General features: G+C 42.8%; 1 protein-coding gene across 5 annotated transcripts; it reads left to right on the top strand.

The window, feature by feature from the left end:
• The first annotated feature begins 1,863 nt into the window (after window positions 1-1,863).
• Window positions 1,864-23,000, top strand: STKLD1 (serine/threonine kinase like domain containing 1). Of its 5 annotated transcripts, none has more exons than XM_090021440.1 (19): window positions 1,866-2,009; window positions 2,096-2,170; window positions 2,428-2,472; window positions 5,993-6,067; window positions 6,777-6,881; window positions 7,371-7,441; window positions 7,872-7,924; window positions 8,578-8,696; window positions 8,830-8,990; window positions 9,677-9,807; window positions 10,861-10,944; window positions 12,705-12,821; window positions 14,655-14,795; window positions 16,270-16,398; window positions 18,093-18,221; window positions 19,246-19,374; window positions 20,299-20,439; window positions 20,843-20,922; window positions 22,676-23,000. In XM_090021440.1, exons 1-19 carry the CDS (start codon window positions 1,995-1,997, stop codon window positions 22,736-22,738), a joined length of 1,863 nt encoding a protein of 620 aa, XP_089877566.1. In that variant the 5' UTR covers window positions 1,866-1,994; the 3' UTR covers window positions 22,739-23,000. The 5 variants fall into 5 exon arrangements, with proteins under 5 accessions (XP_089877567.1, XP_089877566.1, XP_089877565.1 ...); XM_090021439.1 differs by having other exon boundaries at window positions 8,575-8,696; XM_090021438.1 differs by having other exon boundaries at window positions 7,809-7,924.
• Window positions 23,001-23,126: the final 126 nt, after the last annotated feature.

The following is a 23,126-nucleotide window of genomic DNA, read 5'->3' as shown; positions in this document are numbered from 1 at the left end:
AACCCATTGGGCCATGCAAGTTGAAATGCTGACATATTCATAAGGAGAGGGCAGCAACTGCAGCTTTCTCCATGTCTCGCTACTCTGCCCTGTGCGCGTCTTCTGTATCCTGCACTCTTGCATGTTCCTGTAATGTCCGAAGGGCTTTCCAGAGTCTCTCTGATTGAAAGCTACGCATCATAAATGTTTGGGGCTCAGTCAGGAGCAGCTCATTCAACAGATCCGGGGTTCGAAGTCACAGGTACAAATGCACCGAATGGCAGTCTGCGGGCTAACACAGCCACCGTGTAGCAGCCTGCAAAAATAACTTCTGGTCTTGGGGCAGTTCAGGAAAGGCAAGTGGTTTCACACCATACCTCACATCAATTCGTACACAGGCTTTTGCTCCGAATGATGCAGAGGAGGCTGGGATAAGCCTCCCACATATCCCAGCACAGTGCAAGGCTGGGTGATCAGGTCTGGCTCACAGGCAAGGCACTTGAACATGCTGATACCCGTCTATGTAGACATCCCGATTCTCACAATCTCGAGACCCAAACAATGGCTTGCTTTGGAGCTGAGAAATCACCCCTGGAAAAATCTGCCTCCTGGAGCCATGCTATTATGTGTAGGTTTTGTTTGTCCCTGAGCTTGTGTTTTTTGCATGTTTGTCAGGAATGTCATGTTGTTTGAGAAGGCATTGACAAAGCAGTCCTCGGTAGTTGGGGAATTGTTTCCCTTCCATGTTGTTTAGAAGTTTCCCCTCCCCTTATGTGCCATAATATTTTGGTGGTGGTGGGTTTTTGGGGGGTCTGTTTTTAAAGAAAAACACGTTGTATGAAATGCAGCATACAAAAAAGATGCGGAGAGGAGAACGAAGCTCCAGGCCAAACCGCAGATGGGCTTGGTGCACACAATAAAACAGCAAATCAACACAAGTGCAGAAACTCCCAAATAAGCACAGAGAGCACCCTGATCCTGGAGGAGTCATAGTCCTTTGGTAGTGTTTACAAAGAGTTATTTTGGTCAAATTAAAATTCTTCCATCAGCTATCTCACTGCCTGTTGCTATGTATAAAGAAACTCGGTGAAAAGACCAAAATCTGACCCTGTGAAAGCTTATGCAAAAATGTTATGCTTTATGGAGTCCCCACTGCGGTGAGCAGAACTCCTTGCAGTGTACGAAGCGCAGGCTTAAGTCTTGGCAGGGCTGGGTCCTAATTGACACAGAAGTCCAGATCAATTTTTAATTGTTTAACATTTTTAAACGAAACGTGATCTTAACTCACACCGTGATATTGTGATGCATTTCATACAAAATTCTGTAAGTAGATCTCTACCATTGATGCAGGATTACATGGGATTTTTGGGGGTGCTCAATGACTGATCTCGTTGTATGGTCTATGGCCTGTAGAGGAAACCTTACTGTTGTGCTAGAAGTTGGGCGCCTTCCTCTAAGGGACAGCTGACAGTGGGAACCCAGGGTGCTGTGCAGAGTGCTTGCCAGGGAGAGGCTTGGAACCGCAAGGCAGGAGACTGGCTCCTTGCTTGTGATGGCTATTATGGTCAGGGAAACAAGCCGCGAACGCTGTAAATCGGTAGTTCTCGACCCTTTTAAACTCTAGGCCCCCCTGCATAGACTTGAGGCACCTCTGGATTGACACACGGTCCTCTGGATAGGCATGAGAGCCTCCGGGATAGGCTCAAGGACCCCCGGACAGTCTCGAGGCCCGTCTGGATTGACACAGGGCCCTCTCCATAAGCACGAGCGCCCCGGGGTGGCCTCGAGAGACGTGTGGGGTGGCGGAGACCCCCCCGGGCAGGCTCGAGGCACCTCTGGATTGACGCGAGCCCCTCGCTGGGCCGGGCCGGGCCGGGCCCAGCCTCCGCGCCCGCGCGCACGGGCTCCTCGGCGGGCGGCGCTGCGGCGCGGCCCGGCCCGGCCCGGCAGGAGGCGGGTCCGTGTCGCCGCCCCAACGGCCGGGCCGCGCGGGGAGCCGGCGCTGAGGGGCCGCCATGGAGCGCTACGAGGCGAGGGCCGGCGTTTCCCGGGGAGGGGGGATGTCCCCGGGGGCGGTGCCCGGGGCGGCGGTAACGGTCCGGCTCGGCCCCTGCAGGTGGTGTCGCGGCTGCGGCCGGGGGCGCTGCTCGTGAGGCGAGGAGGAGGCGCCCGCGCGTTTGTCCTCAAACAGGTGAGAGGGCCCGAGCGTGTTCGGGGAGGTCATGTCCATGCAGCAGGCCTCCAGTCCATCCGAGCCCCCCCCAGTGTGTCTGTCTGGGGGCTTGTACCCGGGGAGGTGGGGAGGCCGCTCCCATGCGCTTTTGCTGGGATGGGTCCCGGCTGGGCTGCGAGCACGAGTCGTTCCTCACCTGAAAGCTGCTCCCATGTCTAGAGCGATGGGAATGGCGTGGTGCGCGGCTCCCAGCCCTGCCCCTGTGTTTGCTGCAGGTGGAGTGCGTGGACGAACACCAAGCCAACCGGGCCCTGGAGGAGGTAGGGGTGCAGCCTGCCTTTGCCAGCTTCATTTGGAAAGAGCAGAGTCTTATTTTAAACAGGCAAACCCTCTACCAGCAGCATGCAGGGCAGCGGTCTCCAACCCTTTTAAGTAGGAGATCGCCTTCGGCTTTTAAAGTAAACCCAAGATCTACCGTGGGCTGCCGCCACCTCCCCCTTCCCTCCCCCTGCCCAGCAGGTAAGTCTGTGGAGAGGGAAGGAGGAGAAGCAGATCAAAGCAGAGGAAGAAAAAATTATTTGGGGGTGCACCTCCACAGCAGGTAAGTCCCAATCAGCCAGGCCCCACTTAACCCCACCCTTGCTTCTGCCTCTGTGGCACTGTCCCTCACCTCAGGGGGCCTCAATGTAGCCCCTTCTCTCCCCCATGGACTGACATGCTGGGCTGGGGCATGCACGTGCATGCGTGCGGGCACTTAGCCCCTCACCCCAGCCCCAGATCGACTCCAAGAGGCTCTGGGATCTACCGCAAAAGGCTCTGAGATCTACCAGTGGATTGAGATGCTTGGTGGTTGGTGACCACTGATGTAGACTGACCTATTGTGATTTATGCAATGACTACCTGGTAGTCCAGGGGTGGGTAAAATGGCAGATCTGGACAGTGGCCATACTCCATTTCCCAGCAGCCCCTGTCTCCGTTGCTGTAGCCAGTGACAGTGCAGGACCAGGGTTTCCATGGAGGCCGGCCCTAGCCATACTGGCAGGGTGCGCAGCTGGGTGGGACTTGCAGCGGTGACAGTGTGGTCCACAGCTGGGGCAGAGTCACTACCTGAATACCTCAGCATGCGGGCAGTAGATCTCAACTCTGCCCCAGCTCTGGACCACATTGTCAAGATCCCAGCCCTGGAGCAGCTCCCTGCCCATCTGTGGGTCCTGCCAGCAGGCTGGGGCTGGTCTCCATGGAAACCCTGGCTTGTGCTGTCTGCTCTTGGGGTCTCTAGGAAACTGGCTGCAGCAATGCAGGCAGGGGCTGCTGGGAAATGGAGTCCAGCGTGAGCCCAGTCCGGCCCATGGGCTGAACTTTGCCTGTTCCTGCGGTAGGTTCTCTGACCTCAAAAACTGTGGTGGCTGAGTTCAACCACTACTCTCTGATTAACAAGAGCAGTATTTGAACCTGTAGGTTCAAGTAGTCAGCTGTTCTCAGTAGTAGGCTATTAGTTCAGAGCCTGCATTTTCATAGATTCATAGATGCTAGGGTCAGAAGGGACCTCAACAGATCATCAAGTCCGACCCCCTGCCCAGGCAGGAAACGGTGCTGGGGTCAGATGACCACAGCCAGAAGCCTATCCAGCCTAGCTGAAAACATCCCCTAAAAACAGGGGTTGTAGGATGTGTTTTGGGAGTGTACGTATGCAAAAGGAGGGTGGAAAAAGGATTCCATGTCACCCCCTAAAGGGCAGCAATGTACAAGGGCTTCTGCTTCCATACAGGATGTATAAAAGGTACGTCCCAGCAAGTGGCATGTGCAAGGAGAATTAAGAGTTTCTTGGCCAGCATGCTCTTCCTGGCTTTCTCAATGACCTTGGGTAAAATCCCTTTGCTTTTGTGCTTCAGTTTTGTCTTTTGCAAAACTAGAGGCTGATCTACTTCCAAAGGCAGAGCAAGAACGATGGCTCAGCGATGCCCCTAGCAAAACTCTGGCACACACCCTTGCTTGCAGCCTCGGAGTAGCACACATAGGTCAGATCTGTGCTTAGTGGTTTGTACCCATTTCGCTGTACTGCTTAGGGGTTGGTGCTACCTCCTTCCAAATCGCTCTTTATTCCAGTACATTCATTGACATCAACACAGTCATTTCAGTATCAAATAACAGATCACAGAGCTTGTGTGTGAATAGGAAGACAAACTGCAGCAATTCATGGCATCTTTATAATGATAAAGCTGCACCTACACTAGGGCCATTATATTATGTTAATGGCCTTATTGACACCCGAAGCACGTGCCTGCACTTCGTGCGTCTGGCTTCACTGCTTCAAACTGTTCATTCTGGAGAGGGGGGGAAAATGTGAACTGCATGTAATACTCTTAGCAGGACTACCTTAGCGCAAGTTCAAGAGAAAGCCTTACACAAGTTCCGAAGAGACTTAATTACTGGTAAGCATAATGGTACTGCCTGACTATTCAGAGTCTGTGAACTCCAAGAATCCCAGAGCCTCTTGGTGAGAATATAGGACTTGGGGCAGATCTTGGGCCTGCATTTGCTGGTGAATTTTCTACAGCTAGCATTTAGATAAAGCCTTGTAGGCACAGTGATGGCCCTGAATCTCCATTGTCATGGTTCCTAAGCAGGAAGTGTCATTTCAGATTTCCTTTCCAGACCTTTTATTATGTCATGTCTAGTTCTGCCTGCAGGTAAAGGGAGTTCAGGACAGCGAATGCTCCTGCCAAGAGGTCAGAAATACTCTGTGCAGCCTTATGCATCACCCCTTGCTGTGCTCCAAGACATCATACAAAGCCCATCAGTTTGGTCTTGGGTCTGAAGGACTGAGATCCATCTATTTATACTTCTGTTTGTTACTGAAGACTCCACGTCTAGTTGGTATAAGTTATTTTAATGTTGTGGGGTTTTTCATATGCCTGTGGATCTAGAAACAGCCTGATGCGTGTGACTCGACAGGTCATTCTTTCTTACGGTGCCTGCATTGTGCATGCATACTTAAGCATTAATCAATACAGAATAATTACATTAGAAGAATTACGTATCACATTTAGTGTTGCAACAGAAAAGACATTCCCCACTGACTAGTCTAATGTGAGAGACAGGGTTCGCTCTGCTTAGCACCTGCCACTCCAAATGTGTGGGAATGTTTTCATTGTGTGTGGTTGTCATCAGAAAGTAACTGCAGAAATGGCATTTTCTTGCCTTATCATGTGGTTGTATGTTTTTCCTACTTTTTTACTCCTGTTAGTTCTGCAGAGCTCCTAACACTGTTATGGGAGAGTGAGCTGAATTGTGTTCCTGCTCACACCTCACCAACAGAATCACAGAGTTTCAAGTTTCTGGACCTTTACCTTGAGGTTTTACCTGGAGGCCAAATTTAGAGATTTAGGCACCTCATTTGCAGGTTACTTACATCTCTGGCACACACTTTTATCAAGGTTTCTGGAGATGATGGGTGTACCTGAACAACCTAATTTGACTTTCAGATTCAAGGATGAATTTGCAGGGCTCAAAAATATGAATCAGTACATTTACTTGTAAACTTCTTAATTGGGATAGGATACACGGAACCCTCCAATGCCATTTTTGCAAAGTTATATTCAGATCAGAGCATCCTGTAAGTATTTCATTCGATAATTTCTTTGGTAAGAAATATGAGGTAGAACTTAAAAGGAGAAAAGATTTGGTTGTGGCTGCTATTGTCAGAGAGATAAGATGAACAGAAGTCAGGAATCTGCTCTTTATACCTTCCAAAATTCAAAGCACACTTTTCATCCAGTTGAAAGAAGCATACAAGCTGTTACTCAGTGACAGTCATCTCTCTTTGCAATTTTCCCACAGGCAACGGACCTGCTGAAACTTCAGCATTCAAACATCTGTGCTTACAAAGAATTATTTATCTCATGGGATAGTAAGGTGAGAAAGAAATGGTGTTTGTTAGAGTGAAGCATGCAGTTGTTTCTGTAACCAGAGGCATATTAGTTCTTGTTTGCAACTAAGTTTTGCAAGTTTTCCCTTATTAATATGAGACAATAGGCAGTGGGTTATATAAGACTGTTGGACCTATAGTAGAGCCTGCTTCTCTGAAGTTAAGTTAAACAAGCTGCAAAGCTATTTAGGTATGCTTCAGAATCCAGCAGTGGGGCAGCAAGGTATGGGATGGTTGGGCTTGATCTCAGAGTTCGTGCTTCCGAATGCACTCGTTGCTCCTTATGTCTTATCCTGCACAGCAGATATTTGTTTTTAAACTGTTTCTGTTCCCTTATATGCACGGCCATATAGAAGTCTTTAAAAAAAAGCCCATAGGAAAACAGTAGCCAAGAACTATTTCTTACTGGACCTGACTCTACATTGTTAACTCAAGCAAAAATCCTGTTGATTTCAGTGGGATTTATGTTTCAGTGCAGTTGTCTCCTCTCGTTTCAAATATAGACATTTAGGTAGTTCTTGTGTGAGCCGATTCTCTTTGCTTAAATAGCCAAAATAAATAATGACTCATCTGTGGGAGACAATGTACCTGAATGGGTGAGCACCAGATCCATTTGCTGACACTTATTTCTTATTGGCTATGTCCACACCCTGCAAGTGACTAGATAAGATAAACTGTGCTCAATCCCTGTTGCAGATTTCATCTTTGTTTCTTTGTCTGGTGATGCAATACTCGGACCACGGAGACCTTTCATCTCTCATCAGAGCAAACAGGCAGAAGTTAAAGAAAATGGAACATATGGTAAAAAATTAGAGGAAGTATCTGATGGAGACAAACGAATCTATCAGTGCCTTGACTTTCTTTTGCTAGCCTCTGTCCTTTGCCACTCACCAGAGACTTCTGAGCACAACTTCTATTACTTTAAGCTGAAGACCAGAGGTTAAGATTACTGAAGTCTGTTTCCAGACCTGCCACTGAGTCATTATGTAATGACAGTAATATACTTAGTACTTTTATATGCTTTTGTGCTCTTGAGTTATTCAGCCTTTTCTTGTCTTAGTTTACCTCTGTGAAAAATTAGGATAATAATACTTGCCTGAATCATAGGGCAGGTGTGTGTTAGTTGCTTATAAGTTTGTTACAGTTATTATATGAAGGATACTGTAGAAAGGGAGAGTAATATTTCCTGCCTAACTGCAACCTATATCATACAAAGAAGCCCTGATGTATTAAGATGGGTCTCATTTTCCTATGTACCAGTAGTTATTCTTTGCATATTCCTGCTGATAGGTGATCTTGAAGTTCCTGGGACAGATGGTGGATGCTTTGTTTTATATACACAAACAAAATATTTTTCACAGGTGAGTAGTGATTCCAGCCTCTCTGACTGTTTGGACCTTGCCTCTTTGCAGCTGAGCTATCATTTCAGCACAGCTACTCACTTAAGCAGCCAAAGATGGCATGGTGTGGAGATGCAGATAAATTAATTTTGACATCTGATTTATAGTAGGAATAATTTTAGTTTTAACAGGTTCAGATGAAGTTGGAGCTTTCTATATGAATTATTGGAAGGATTTCATAGTAAAATAAGGGAAATTTAAATGTATTGTTACATTATAATGTGCAGTTTAGAAACAAAACACATCTTTTTATGTGAAAAAGGAGCTTGTAGCTAAGCATCATTACACTTTGATTAAGCAGGTTGATAAAAACAGTTCTGTGTTGCAGAAACCTCAAACCTTCTAACATCCTTTTAACTGGTGAAGCGTCCTTCATGCTTTGTGATTTCAGTGTAGAAACACTTATGACTGATGAAGTGAAATGGAAGATAAGAGTAGAAGAAGGTAGCTGTTACATTTTTAATATTTTACTAGGTTTTCTTTTTAACAAGATTCAGCTGTGGTTAGCAGTTTTTAATTACCCTTTAAAAATCAGTTACAGATTGATTTCCCCACCCGTTATGTCTTTTTTTTTTCTTGGCAATAAGTAAAATCTTCACAAAAGATCAAACCAACGGTGAAGTAGATTGCTTATAAAGATTGGCAATGATATTAAAGTACTTAGATTCAGATCATTGACTTAAAATGTGATTAAAAAATCTAACTATCTGATGGCAGTTTTGTGATGCATACAAAATGAATTTCACGGGTGTCAGGGAAAAATGCCCATGTCTCTCAAACCACCGTCACAGCTGAAGTGGAAAAAAGATGTTAACCATTTTGTGAGTCACTAGCTAGCTCTGTTACAGATTGTCTTACAAATGTATTGTCAAGTTAGTTTAACAGATAGTCAGATCCTGGAGAACATATGTCATGAGTGCTAATACTGTTCTTTTCAGAATTTTCTATGGCATATTATCAGTAAAATCTGATTCCCTGCTGAATCTTTCTAAATTGTTCTTAGATATGAAACTGCTGTCTACAGATTACACACAGGCAAACAAAGCTATGTTTAATCAGTATCAACAGCATTACCAATATGGCACTTATTTCAGCAGATCCTGACAGTAAATCTTGGATGGCCCCAGAAGCACTCCATTTCTCCTTCAGTGAGAAGTCTGATATCTGGTCTCTAGGTTCCATTCTACTTGACATGATGACTTGCTTCTTTCTGAAAGTATGTAATACCGAAAGTATGTTGAACATTTCATTATGGATTTTGGGTGCTGGATCCCTTTCCCTGCCCCACTTCTTAAAGAGATCTGTACAGTGAATATATGCAAGATCTACCAGTGTTCTGTTCTTTGCAGGCAGAAGAAATCATGTCATTACTGAAGGAGATTAGACAGGACACCAGCAGTCTTGGGAAGGTTCTGACGTTAATGCAGAACAAGGATAAAAGTTCTTTGCCTTTGTGCCCTGTTTTACTTATGATGCTGCAGATTCAGCCCAGTATGAGACCCACAGCAAAGTGAGTTCTGGTCATTTATACTTGGCTCCATTCTGTTTTGGTTTTTCTTCTTCTTTTTTCTCTAAGTGGGACTGTTCCTTCCCTAGCAGTCAGAGCAAGGGGCCTGAACCTCAGCTCCTGTGTTCTCACTTGGCCTCCATAGCTGACTTGCTGTGATATCTTGCTGTAAGGAAGACGTGACTTGTCATTGTCTGAGTGTCCCCATCTGTGAAATGGATGTTCTAGTGGACACTAACTGCAGGCTCTCTGGCCAGAGTAAACAGGATTTTTTTGTTGGACAATTATGTTATAGAAATATGATACCAAGCAATAGGTAGCTTTTAGGGGAGTAGGGTTTACTGTGGAAAATGTCAACATGAAGCACAGTTTTATTTTTGTAGAAGACTCTCAAAGATCTTGACAAGCTACTTAAGCCTCAACATACCCCCCCACAAAATAACTCAGTAGTATATTTTTAGGATGTTCAAATTGAAGGCTAAAATTTAACTGACTTGCTCAAGGTCAAGAAATTAGTGAAAGGTAAGAGCAAAATTTAGGAATCCAGACTATCATAACCCTATCTTAACCACTAAATGACATTTCCACTCGTATAACCATGTGCACTAACACCTGTAGAATCCTCTTTTTTGTGTAACTTAACAGTGTTAACTTTCCTGACTTTTTTTCTGCCTCTCCTGTTGCCCTAGGGATCTGATCGATAATCCGTATATTGTGGAATGTCTGACACTTGCTGGTTCACCTTTATTGAAGCAGGAAAAACATTTGCCTCCAGAAACAGTAGATGTGCTCATTGAAGGAGGAATTGAAAGTGCTCTGAGTAAGAAAGAAAATAAGTTGCCATTGAGATAATGGCATTTGTTTCTTGGGTGCTTATTTCCATTGAGAATGTATTATACAGAAATGAATAATACATTCAGTATAGCCATTATACATGAAAAGAGATTTCACAACATGTTCAACCACAACCTGTGCTACGTGTTTTGTAATTTTCTAAGGTTTCTAGCTCTTAGCTAACGCAAAGTCTAAAACGGACGTAAAATAATGTGTGCTAGAGTTTTGGAGATTTTCTTGAGGGAAGTTCTTGAGAGCCTTAACTCTGATTACATTAACTCTGTTAAAGATACTCAGTCGAAATGCTTTATTGTATGAAGAAAAACTCCTACTTCTTTTTAAATAATTGCATTTAAATCTCTTTATTACATTTTAAATACCATTTTACATTGGAATGCTTTTTAAAACTTACATTTAATAACTTACAGAGAATTTTCTGGGTGGCAATAGTTTGTGACTGCTTCTAAATTAAGGTTGACCTAACATACATTTCACTCTGGAAAAAAATGCTGAATACCTGCAACTTTTAGAGGGGTGCCAGGTTGAGTAAGAAAATACAGCTGTTTTCTAATTTTTGGCAGTTCTGTAACAGTTGGAGACTTGTAAAATGTTTCTCCCCCAGAGCTTTTAAGTCTAAAACCAGAGGATTTGGTTCATGATGTCTGTCAAGGGTAGAGATGGAATTAGCTCCAATTCTGAAAAGTTTCTCTGTGTAAGGTTAGAAGAGTGTGTAAAGCCTCTGAAATCTATTGCAATTTTAGACATTGCTATGATTTCCTAAAAACAGGTAATAACATTTGCATAAGGCAAGAAGAGAAATCTTGTAAATTTTTGCTGTGTATGTCCATACCCTATACAATTGCAAGTGAGATGGAGTAACATTTAGCAACTTAAAAAATGTCTTGCACCTTCTTTTTTTTTCAACTGAATCTCAAGCTGAATTTCTTTGATGTGAATTCATAGGGCTGGAGGAGAATTGTGATACAGCAAAATTATGAATACTTTCTGTAAATTAGCAGAAATGTCTTGTTTCATGCAGAATTTATGCAGACTTACTGCGACATAGAGGAGGCTCAAGCAAAAGCAATAAAGCACATCACCTGCTTACTAGAAAATGAAAGCGGTAAGGTTCAGTACGTCAGTGCTTTATTTTATTGTGTTCTCAGTCATTGGTAGTGCTTTCGGAATACAGAAAAAAGTAAATTCTGCCCTTGGCTACAAATGAAGAGCTGTAGAATTGATGTCATCCTGCTTTCCATGTGTGTGCATGCTGAAATGACCCACAAATTGTTCCAATTAGTAATTGTCCTTTGGGAAAAGGTTGGATTGAAATAGCAGAGGCATTGTAGAATAGGACTAAAGTACTTTTGTAGACCTATGTGGTGTTTCAGGTGGGTGGTTTAGGTCAGTAACTGGGTGAGTTGACAGCAGTGCTGGTGGACTAGACGAGATGCATGTATTTCAGAGATCTGATGACTCACGGGACTAGAACTGTAAGGGGTGTTGCAGAGTGAAATCCTAGTACAGGCATACCTCGGAGGTATTGCGGGTTTGGTTCCAGACCACTGCAATAAAGCGAAGATCGTAATAAAGCAAGTCACACAAATTTTTTGGTTTCCCAGTGCATATAAAAGTTATGTTTACACTATACTGTAGTCTATTAAGTGTGCAATAGCATTATGTCTAAAAAACAATGTACATACCTTAATTAAAAAATACTTTATTGCTAAAAAATGCTAACCATCATCTGAGCCAAATGGCACCGATGGAAAAATGGTGCCAATAGACTTGCTTGACCCAGGGTTGCCACAAACCTTCAATCTGTAAAAGCGCAATAAAGCGAAGCGCAATAAAACAAGGTATGCCTGTATTTTGGGAAAGCTGTGGGGAAGGTTATGTAGCCGTTCCCAACATTATGACATATTTGAGTTGTGCCATTGAACAACTCTAAGTCCTTCAGGAGCACTTGGAGTTCGACAAATTTCACTATATGGTACTCTGATTTCAGCTGAATCTCATGTTTAGCACTGACATTGACTTTCAGTGTTAAAAATGCTTATAGTCTGGTTAGTCTTGTAATGTAGTGATTTGACGTGTTGAGACTAGGCTGAAAGCATTACGGGGAAAGAAGATTGTTATTTCCTGACAGTTCTGAATTCATGTTAAATAGCTGAACTGAAAAGGGTGTTTTCTGACTTGTTATGTTATCAGTAATAGTGTAAATATGTGTGCTTGGCTTCTCAGCAGAATCTTCTATCAGCAATAGTAGTCTCACATTTCCAATTGTGGATATTTGCTAGGCTGAAACTTTTGTACCGTGGTTTAAGCAGATCCTTATATCTGTGAGCATGCTTAGAATAGGTCCCAAGAGGTTGTGTGAGTTCCTTTTATCATCAAGTTTTGTGGATGAATTACTCCTTTTGATTAGTTGACTCTGCTCAAAGACTCGCTGGATCTTGGAGAACTACTCAAGTAGTCTCCCCCACACATTCTAAGAAATTGTTTATGAGCCCTCCCATATCAGCATTCAGCACACATCACTCGCAATATGGCCAGCCAGTATGGGCTTGCAGCTTACTAGGAACCTGATGCCTATCTGTAGTTTGGACAAATGGACGCTTTAGAGCGGTTCCTTTTCAGTACAGAGGTACTGTTGTAGAGATGATAGGCCTCAATGTCTGTTGATTTTTATTTTGATCCCCATACCTTTGATTTCAGTTTTAGAACATTTTTCACTCATCTCTGCTGTACCATGTCATGCCTAGTAGATTAAACCTGTCCTGAAACTAGGAATTCCATGTAGTATTGCTGTTAAGAACTATAGAGTTCAGCAGAGCTGATAGTGTTAATGAATATTTACTGTAATGATTCCTTTCCCCACAGCCTTAGGATATCTGCTCAGACTTACAAGACCTGTCACTTCTGCAATGAGGACTCACATAGATTCTCTTGAACTACAATTAGATGGCTGCAGATTATTGCTTGATGTTGTTGGCCAAGGTACAGTAGTGGGATTTCATATGAAATGTTGGGCATCTTGCAACATCACATGTAGTGAACAAGATTGAAATAATAAAGTTGATAATTTCTAAGAGGTATATTTATAGTTATGTTGGGAATTTAGCCAACAGTAAGAGGATTTTACATTCTCAAGCTTGGATCAGGGCTGGCACTGGGGCTTTTGGGTACGTACAAAAGTTACATGTAGATCAACTTAACGGGCTTTCCCTGTGCTGCTCCTGGAACTGGTGAACGCCTGTATACTTTGTTCCTTGTTTACGTTCATGTGGCTTTAAATGGCTGTGTGAATGTAGACCAGGTGTAGGTAAGCGCCCTTTGTGTCCCAAGCTTTTCAAGACACCTCAAAGCTGTGCAGGCACCAGACCTGGTTGGAACTAAACTAGTGCCACAGCTCCTGACTTCCCAAAGCTTTCCTGCAGTGATCTTAGCAAAGTTTTTCCTGCAGCTGTCTAGATTATTCTGGAGGAGGTAGCCTGGCAGGAATTTGCCCTAGAAATTGGGCACCCTGAAAGGTTTCCTGTGTCATGTACCCTGAATGCCAAACTGATTTTGAGAGCTTATAATGGTAAAAAAATTAGAAGGAAGGAGGACCACAGTTGAGTGATCAGAAGGTAATTTAGATAGGTGAGTCTCATCCATGAGGACTCTAATTTTGTGGAGTTTCATATTGATGGAATTGGAATAAATGAATTTCTCTTGTTCGTTTTGGCCGCTTCCAGACAAGTGGAGCCGTGTGTGGTACATGGTGCCGCAAACACATCAGCAGTGCCACATAACACGCATTTAGATGTTCTCTGCACTGCAAGGGAGCACTGCCCTCATGTGCGCTGCTCCACTCTTTTTTTCGTGGGTTTTTTTGACTCCTGAATAAAAAAAGTGGAGCAGCTCATGCACAGGCAGCGCGTGCCGCTTAGAGGTGGAGCCAGGCCACCCAGAGTTGTGCTGCGGCTGTTGGCCAGGCTTCACATGACAGAATGGCCACTGCTGTAGCCCCAGGAGGCCCCAGGTAAGGCTGCTGGGGCCAGCCCAGTGCTGGCCTCAGCCTCACCTACCCCACCTGGGGTAACCTGCCCGTGCCAAAGCGTGCCGGGTGGCACGGGCATTCCCAGGGGACATCTAGCAACAGTGCAAGGTGCACCACCACCACTTGTTCCCAGGGGAACAAACATCCACACTTGTCTGGATGCACCCACAGTGTCTCTGATCTTATAGATATTAAGTAATACCGCCTTATAAAACATCCCTGATATTCTTTGTATTTCCTTTTGCAGAGTTACTAGGGTTTATAAACAAGTGACATGATTCTGTGGCAAGGTTAAATGTTCAGGGCATACAAATGCAGTGTGCTACAAAATGGGAAATTGAATATGTGAGCTCCTGGCAGTTTTTATATGTTTGCCATGTCGTTCTTGTCTATGCCTTAGCTTCACAGTTTGTAGGCTGTGAATGTAGGTTACTATCTAATAAAGTTTTTTTTCCTGGAGGAGTAATGCATATTTTGAAGATCCGAAAGAAATCAAGTCTTCTGGGCAAAAATGACGTCGTCAGGAATTGTCCCTCTTTTTCACTTTATTTAGGTTCCTTTCTTCATTTCATGATATTATTTCCTGCGTTTATTTTGGGAAATTGAGAAGACTAAAACTGAGACATGAATGACATTTGATTGTAGGAAAGAGAATTACAATACGAGACTCTGTTAATTTGAGAAACGTTGTTTGCTTCATGTCAAAACTGTGGGGAGGACAGGAATATTAGATTTCAGTAAAAACATCTGCAGCCTGCTCGTGTTGATTGTTGTTTTATTTTTGACAGCACTAGAACAGAACCTGGATGTGGAGGTGGTAGTTGATGAGGATGTAATCAACTCTCTGTTAAAGACAATGAGAGCATATTCAGAAAATGAAGAGCTGCTCTCCTTGGTCTGCACATTACTGATGATGATTTCGATCAGTGGTGGGTCACCTTGTCCTTTTAGATAGGCATGGTCTCATTTTCCACATTTATCGCTCTTGGATTAGATAGATAGTGGATACCACTATTATTTGGTTTAGAAATATTGCTGCATGAAGTTATGTTTCCATTTCAGGGGCATTAATTTGCCAGTTTTATTTGTAATGTGTCATGGAGCATGAGCATATGTCTTGATACTGTTGGGGGCTGGATGTACTAAGGGGGAGATTTTTTTCAGCCTTGATTGGGTAACTAGTAACTCTTGTTAACTCATGCAGATAGTAACACTTGGGAAGATTGTGGCATAGAATCTTGTTTGCCTTTCTGGCTCTGCTTTAGTCTCTTGGTGCTGACCAGACAAGCTACTTAATTTCTCCATGTCTGAGTTTCTCAATACATTGTAGCCATTTGTATTAGTTTTTTCCAAGGCCAAGTATTTCATAGATTTCAAAGACATTAGGGCTGGAAGGGACCTTGGAAGATCATTGAGTCCAGCCCCCTGCCCCAGGGGCAGGAAGTCATCAGGGGTCATAGGATCCCAGTAAGATAAACATACAAATTTCTCTTGAAGGCGTTCAAAGTAGGTGCTTGAACCACCTCCAGTGGCAGGCTATTCCAGACCTTGGGGGCTCGGACAGTAAAGAAGTTGTTCCTTTTGTCCAGCCTGAAATGGTCTTGGAGGAGTTTGTGACCGTTCAACCTTGTCATTCCTTGGGGCGCTCTAGTGAACAAATGTTCCCCCAGATCCTGGTGAACACCCCTGATAAACTTATAGGTTGCCACCAGATCACCCCTGAGCCTGCACTTTTCCAGGCTGAAGAGTCCCAGAGCGCTCAGCCACTCATCATAAGGTCTGTTATCCTGACCTCTGCTCATGCGCGTGGCTCTTCTCTGGATTCTCTCAAGCTTCTCCACGTCCTTTTTGCATTGTGGAGTAATTAAAATATTAATATTATTATTTTTACATCTTTATGGTACCTGATCAACTCAGGATACTACCTAGGTACTTCGTGTAAAGAGTTAAGGAAGTGTTTTGTTAGTAAAGAGATTTGAAACTGTCCTAAAGTGTTAAGTATTTAATTTCAATTTATAAAAACATAAAAGTGGGACCTGAGGCACTTTTGACTTGGGAGGTCATTTTGAAAAACAACTTAGTGTTAATGGGATTGCTATAGCGACAGCTATTTGAATGGTAGCAATTACTGTGCTCTCAATAACTTTTATTTCCTTGTAAAGCTCAAAACTGTAATGGCAAGGGATAAGTTCATGCAAATAGTTTATGAAAAGACTATTTTTACAAGCTCTGTGTGTGGTTGTTATTAATAATCCAGTTCTTTTTATTTCGCTTTGTTTCATTCTGCCTTTGATTGTATCTTATTACTCCTTTAAGTGTATTTTGTTAGTCTTAATTTTGTTGGGTAATGGTGCCAGTAGCAAGAGCCACAGAGAGAAATTAAGCATTTTCTCTGCTTATTAGAAATCGCTGCAGAAAAACTGAGGAAAGCTGGAGTCATCTCGGATGTCCTGACTATTACAAGCAATTTTCTTCATAATGAAAAAATCTGTGCCTCTTGCTCAGGAGTTCTCTGGAGCTTGGCGTCAAATGGCAAGTAGAACATTACAGTATTCTTGTAGTTATGGGTGAATCATTTCTTTTTTGGGGACAATCGGGTTTTGGAGAACATGTGTTGTAGAGCTCTTTGCTGGAATAGCATTTTAGACTTCATTGCCAAGTGAGCTGTGGAATAACATAGTCTGGAGAACAATACAAACTTCTCAGTACTTTTGGCTGCAGTAAGGGTGCAATATGCAAATCTTATGGTGACTTTGGTTAGGGTGATGATGATATTTTAAGTAAGTAGCTTTCTAATGCTCCTACATTGTATCCTGACTCTGTTTCCAGAAGGGATTGTCATACAAGCCTTTAACCATGCTTGTGAATGAGTGTGCATGCCTATTTTCGTATCAAACTGCAGTTTCCATTTTGTTTTGTGAGCATTTTGATAGTACATTTTTTCTGCAGTCTCCATATTACACTGTAAGGCTTAGAAGGAATTCTTACACATGGGAGAGCTAGAGGGTCAGCAACCTCTATCTTCTCTTCAAACATAAGTCCCCTCGACTGAGGAGGTGGCCTGACTTACAAAACCAGTTGGCCCGAGAAGTCTGATAATTAAGCCACAGTTCATCCAAGAAGGTGTCTGGAGCTCTGTGCCATCATGGCTAGACTTCATCTGGTGCACAGGTCAGTTCATTTAAATCTAGTTCAGGCATCTCTATGCTGTACTCTCGTCTGCAGTGCAGATACACCCTTTCTGTTTCAAGTCATGAGGCCCTAGAGGGAGAAACTTGAATCCAAGTGCCCTCATGGTGGTACTCAGGGAAAAGATTTGCTTAAATTATTGGGATTTTAGATGCCTTACTAGATTAGCCCTGGCTTTGTGGGACTACAGCAGCTGGATCATGAGGCCCCATTTCTGTGAAAGGATAATTGTCTGTGCTTATTGTTCCTGGGAGACCAAAGAAGGAGAGACTGCCAGAGCCATGAGGCTAAGAGGGGCATAAAAACATGTGAACCCATTGTGCCGGATGCAAACCCAACAGCTTGGTGAGTGTTCAGAGAGGGGGAGTTTGACCTGGATGGTGACATGGCTGTTCTGTTTTATGGGTTTGTCATATCTCACAGTCTAAAAACTCAGAAAAAAATGGTAGCTGCAGCAGAAAGACATAGCTGGTGAACACCAATCAGCAGAATTTTCATGGTGCTGGTACTGAATTAGTGCCATAGCATGGCATTATAGGGCACTATGGTGATGTTTGAGGTGAAACCTTTTCAGTGAAAGGAAAATATGAGGCTTTGACCATTTGGCAGTATTGACCAATTCCTGCCTATTGAAAATTTTCCTGCAGGTTCAACTATGTATTTTTCTGTGTGATCTACTGGTATGATTCCTGTATGCTATGTTCTATCCTGGAAGGTTAGATGGAGCCAGTGCAGTATATACTAGTTTGTATGTCATGATATAATTGCAAAGCCCTAGGAGATGGAAGCAGCTGAAATAATGCAAGATTATTTTTTTAATGTGGAAAAAAAAAAAAGGTAATGGTAGGAATCTGGAATATCTTAAAATAAACCATATATTACAGGGCTTATTTAAACAGTGGTGTTGAATGCAGTAAAGCTCCTTTCTCGGTACCTTTTAAACACTGAGGAATTGTTTGTTTGTGATGTAGTCTGTTTGCACTATGTAATATTAAACCGACTGTATTTGATGTAACCATATTTTCTTGTAATTTCAGAGACTAATGTACAGCGAACATTGCTGAAAAATGCTGTCCAAATAATCTCTGCAGTCCTCCAAGTGCACCATCAGAATGGGGAGGTGCTTGAGTCAGCTTGCTCTGCCCTCTGGGTACTGTCACTTCATGGTGAGCTTTGCCATTTTTGCAGAAGGGGTTAGTTTGGCAGAAGTACACACTGCAGATACTTTACAGTTCATTATAATGAATGTTAGGGATGACTCAGTTCTCCAAGTTATCTTAATACTATACAACCTGCTGTACCTTAGCTGGCTCTACATATAGCTACACAGTTAAAATTATAACTCCTAACTTTACATGCGCTAGCTTTTCTCTAACGAAGTTAATGCATTTTTAATATTACTTCGGCAGTTTAATTAAATTAACTGTTGGATACTGTGGTTTTGAGTATGATAGAAGAACCTATATACAACAAAATTTTACCTCTGTTTGTTTTTCTAATGGTGGAAAAATCCTATTTTTGCTATAGCACCATCTATGTAAACCCCTGCAAATACAGCATCAGTGCTGTGGAATGGATTGCAGGGAAAAAAGTTATTGTTAATATGTGCTAACCACACCTTGGGAAGGAAGTTCCAAGTTATAAAGAAAAATATCTTGTTACTGTCACTATGTATATATCTTCAGAGGGCCATTGTCGGAGTACGAACCCTGCACTCATGCTCCCCTGGAGATGCTGCCCGGATTAAATCAGCCTTGCTGCGTTTTTCTCCTACCGTTGTCTGTTCATGCTTATACAGGAGCTCTACCCATTTTCCATCTCTTGCACTATTAAAGTCTCCCCATCATCCTTCTAGCCCAAGTTAAAACAATGCCTAAGCAATGCACACACTCCTCTTCTCCCCAAGCACCTACAAATAGAGTATGTGAAGCATTTCCAGTTCTGCACTCCTGCTGGTTCATGGAGTGAAAGGCTGAGATGAGAAGCAACCTAGATTCTCACAGAGTAGATGCTTCAGAGCAGAGTCTAAGTCCTTGGACCATTCCTGATGCTTGGACTTTCTGTTAGTTTATATTAAAGTACAATAGTCTTGCTAGAGTTTATTTTTGTTGTTGGGGTATAGTAAAGGAATCCTTTTAGAAGCATGAGGCCAAAGCAGAAAGCAGTCATGGATATTTTTCTCCTCTTCAGGTTGCTTAACTGAAAATGAATATGAACTGACAACTGCGCTTCTGCTGGATGCTCTCAGGATGAACCTGGAACGCCCTGTGCTGGTGAAGAATGCCTGTCTGGCATTAGCAAGTCTTCTAAGGATGTCTGGTAAGACTCAAGGAAGCCTTTTTTAACCACAGCAGGTGGCATCAGCAACAGACATCACTTAATAGACTGAGGGTTCCTGTTATGGTTGGGAGTTGCATCTGCCCTCCTGGAGCAGCCTTTTCTTTCCAACTCTGTGAGGAAAGCAGTCAGACAGAAAGGCTGCTTGCAGATGTGAAAAAAATGTGCTTTACTTTAAACTTGGTGCACTCCTGTGCCAAACCCAGCACATGCCCAGAAGGGGCAGTGCAATAGTTTGACCCAGCTCTGCAGCATCTGTATAGATCAAGTGCTTTAGCGGGGCTCTTTTGGCATTTCTATCTAATAGATGATTGAATCAGCTTTAGATGAAAGCACTGAAAAGCCTCACTGAAGCGCTTAATCTTTACAGATGCTGCAGAATCAGGTCAAACTAATGTGCTGCTTCTTCTGATAAAGCACTTCTTTCATGTCTACAAGCAGCCATGAGTGTTTGAAGGAACTGGTGGATGGATCAGTAAGGGGATGAGGGACAGTATTATACGTTTTTGAGGTGCTTAAACTATTTCCTTCCCTCTGTTATTCACAATGGGTTTGTATCTAGTATATAAAAAAGATTAAGTGCTAAAGGTGAATAATAAATCATCAAAGAACATGCGACACACAAAGAGCAGTTCTGTCTTCCTGTACAATGTCAGTTGCTTGTTCAGTCTTTTATTCACCATCTAATGGTGCTTCAAAATAGCTTTTCAGTTTTCAGACAGAACAGGTACCATTGGGCTAAGACTTTCAGATGTTCACCAGCAAGGAGAATGTTATTGGCATGTTAGCCATGTTGTTGTTAAGGTCATCTGTGCTTCCTGCTCAGACAGGAAGGAAAAATGAATTTGTTAGGAAAACAAATAGCGAAGTTCAAAGATGCTAGTAGCACTTGTCTCTCTTTTTCAGAGTTATCTGCTTTCAGATTTGTAATAACAGATTCAAAGGGTAGTGGAATAAGCCTGATCAAAGACTCCTACCACTTTCACTATGATGATCCAGAAGTGGTGGAAAATATATGCCTGCTGATAAATGAGATGGTTCAGTATGGTAAGGCCTTGATGATTTTACTCTTCTCTGGCTAGTCATTTTTGTTCAATAGTGCATAAAATGATTAAGGCAACAGAGAAAACCTCTGCACTGCAGATGAGCTCAGGAGCAGTGACTGGAAAATTATAGTTTGCTGGTTCCAGGGAAAATATTGGGTAATAAGCAATCCTCTGGTGTAGGAAACCTGAAATAGGTTTTCAAATTCAGGTTAAGTAATATTGCAAAAGTATAGTAATGCCATATCTGGGCTGTAGGAATAGCTTTTGTCCAGGCCATTCACCACAGTTGTACACACAGTAGAGTTGGACAGTTTTTAAGTGCTGGGATACAGAAGTCTGATCTTATATAAAACCTCCTTTCTCCTTCTCTCTGGATTGAATTGCCTTGTTCCTTTTCATCACAGATCACATAGTGCCGGAGATGATCTCCCAGAACATGGAAGAAATGCTGACTGAAATGAAAATGAAGTATACATCCAGTATGGTATGTATTACAATACAACACATATTTTGTTGTAACAAGGGTACGTCCTCAATCTGCCCTTTGTATAAATGGTCCTATTTTCTGGCTCCGGACTACCTAGTCATTCATTTCACCCAGAGGAAGATGAAGTGCAAGATTTTATCAGGGTCGAGGGCTAAGTACAGACTGTCAGCGTGAAGGATTGTTTTGGAAGGATGGAGTCTGTCTGAATATTTGTACTCGTACCAAAAAAATTAGCAAGTGGAAAGCATGGCTTTTCCAACAAACTTCATGTTTTAATTGCTCTCACGTCAGGTGAGGTTTGACTTTAGATGAGTTTCACCCAGCATTAATCTGCATATATTTATTAAATATTTAATATAAAAGTAGACTAAAATATAAGGTATAATTACACTACAGAGCAGAAGGGGTGGGGATTGTCAATCTATTATCTAATTCTTTAAAATGCACTGTTGTGGGAGCTTGGTTTCCTGAAGCATTCTTTCAATACATTCAAATAGTAACTGTATTGCAAAAAAATTACCGCTTGTTTCAACAAGAGCTACATATAGGCTTCAGTTAAAATGTTAATAGTGTTGTTTCCTCCCTAAAGGTTTCTTACTACACATCCACACTTTCAAATTTTTTTTTAGATAGAATAGTGAAAACCAACATAGTCCCTGGCCCTGTTTGTAGATGTAATTCTCTTTCTTCTTTTCCTGGACTGTTTGCTGGACAGGCTAGTCACTGCATTTATACATAGCCACTTCTCTTTAGTTTTACCAGTAATTATTGCTCTTCCTGTTTTTAGTAATATTGCGGGTATAAGGTGCCGCAGGAAAAAGTGAATCATGGTATTATAGAACTCAAGTAGCCTCTCTCCTTTACCATGAATGTCTTCTCCCCTTTCTCTCCATTTACACACTGCAGATATTGCTCACTATGCTTATATGCAACATGTCAACTGTTGTTAAGTTCCTGTTCATAATTCTTATTGCTAATGCCATTCTTTATTATTTTTTAATTTTTTTTCTTTGCTGCTCCTCTTTTAGAAATAGCAAATTAATTACAAGAGTAAGGACTACAAAGTTAGTTGTCATGTTTGCTTATAGAACTTATGGTTCTAGTGCCCACAGTAATTTTATAGGGATGGACAATCCAGGCTCTTGTAAGTATATATCAGGGATGGGGAACCTCTGGGCCACCGGTTGGCTGGGAACTCCATTTCCCAGCCACCCCTGCTGAGCGTTAGCCACAATGGCAGCGTGTGGAGCAGAGCAGCACAGGGGGCTGCCCTGGAGCTGCTGGGATCTTGTGGCAGGGGCAGCTTGGTCTGGAGCCAGGGCAGATGTACTGACAGAACCACTGTCTGTAGTCTGCACGCTCTGGGGAGGGGCACGCATGCAGGGGATTGTTGCTCTGCCCTGACTCTTTGTAGCAGCCACAGCCTGTTTACAGCTGGGGCAGAGCCACGATTGCACCTCTGCCCTGGCTCCAGAGCAAACTGCTGCAAAATCCCAGCAGCTCTGGGGCAGTCCCCTGCACTACTCTGCCCCTGTGGCTGAGGCTCCGGTCTCTATGGAGACTGGCACAAACTGTGCGGGCAGGGGCAGCTGGGACAGGGAGTTCCCAGCTGACAGGATCCAGCCCGTGGGCCAGATGTTCCCTATCCTTGGTCAATAGAATATACAGGAAATAATCAGAGTTGTTACCATAGTTTTATTAATACAACAGAGTAGTTATAACTGATGCTTCTCTCCATTTTTCTCCTCAGGAGATAATTACTCTTGCAGATACAACACTTTTGAAATTACAGAAGGTAAAAGTAGGTCTATAAGAAGTCTTCACATCTTGTTTCTATTCAGGTAGAAATGATCATTCTTTTCAGATGCATTTCAACACATTTTTCTCCCCGAAGAGATACGGCCTGTATTATACAGCCATCAAACAATCTTCCTTGAAATATTCTCTCCAGTTGGCCACCAAATTGACTACCAGTTACCATGATCTGGACAATGATAGGATTTTGATGACCTGCTTTACTTTGTGGATTTAAAATTCCTTATGTATAAAATATGAATAAAAATTAAAGTAATGAACTAAGGCCTAAACCGCATGTAATTAGTAATCTATAGCATCTGAAGTATAATGGCTCCTCTGTAAGGTTAGTAGTGACTAACCAGTTCACAGAGGATTCACCATAATGGATTGTCATAGCTATTAAT

Source organism: Crocodylus siamensis, chromosome 11 (genome assembly GCF_052110815.1).
Source record: "Crocodylus siamensis isolate JL-2025a chromosome 11, ASM5211081v1, whole genome shotgun sequence".
NCBI lineage: Eukaryota > Metazoa > Chordata > Crocodylia > Crocodylidae > Crocodylus > Crocodylus siamensis.
Note: the sequence above shows the minus strand (reverse complement) of the source record. Positions and strands in the feature narration are given on the sequence as shown.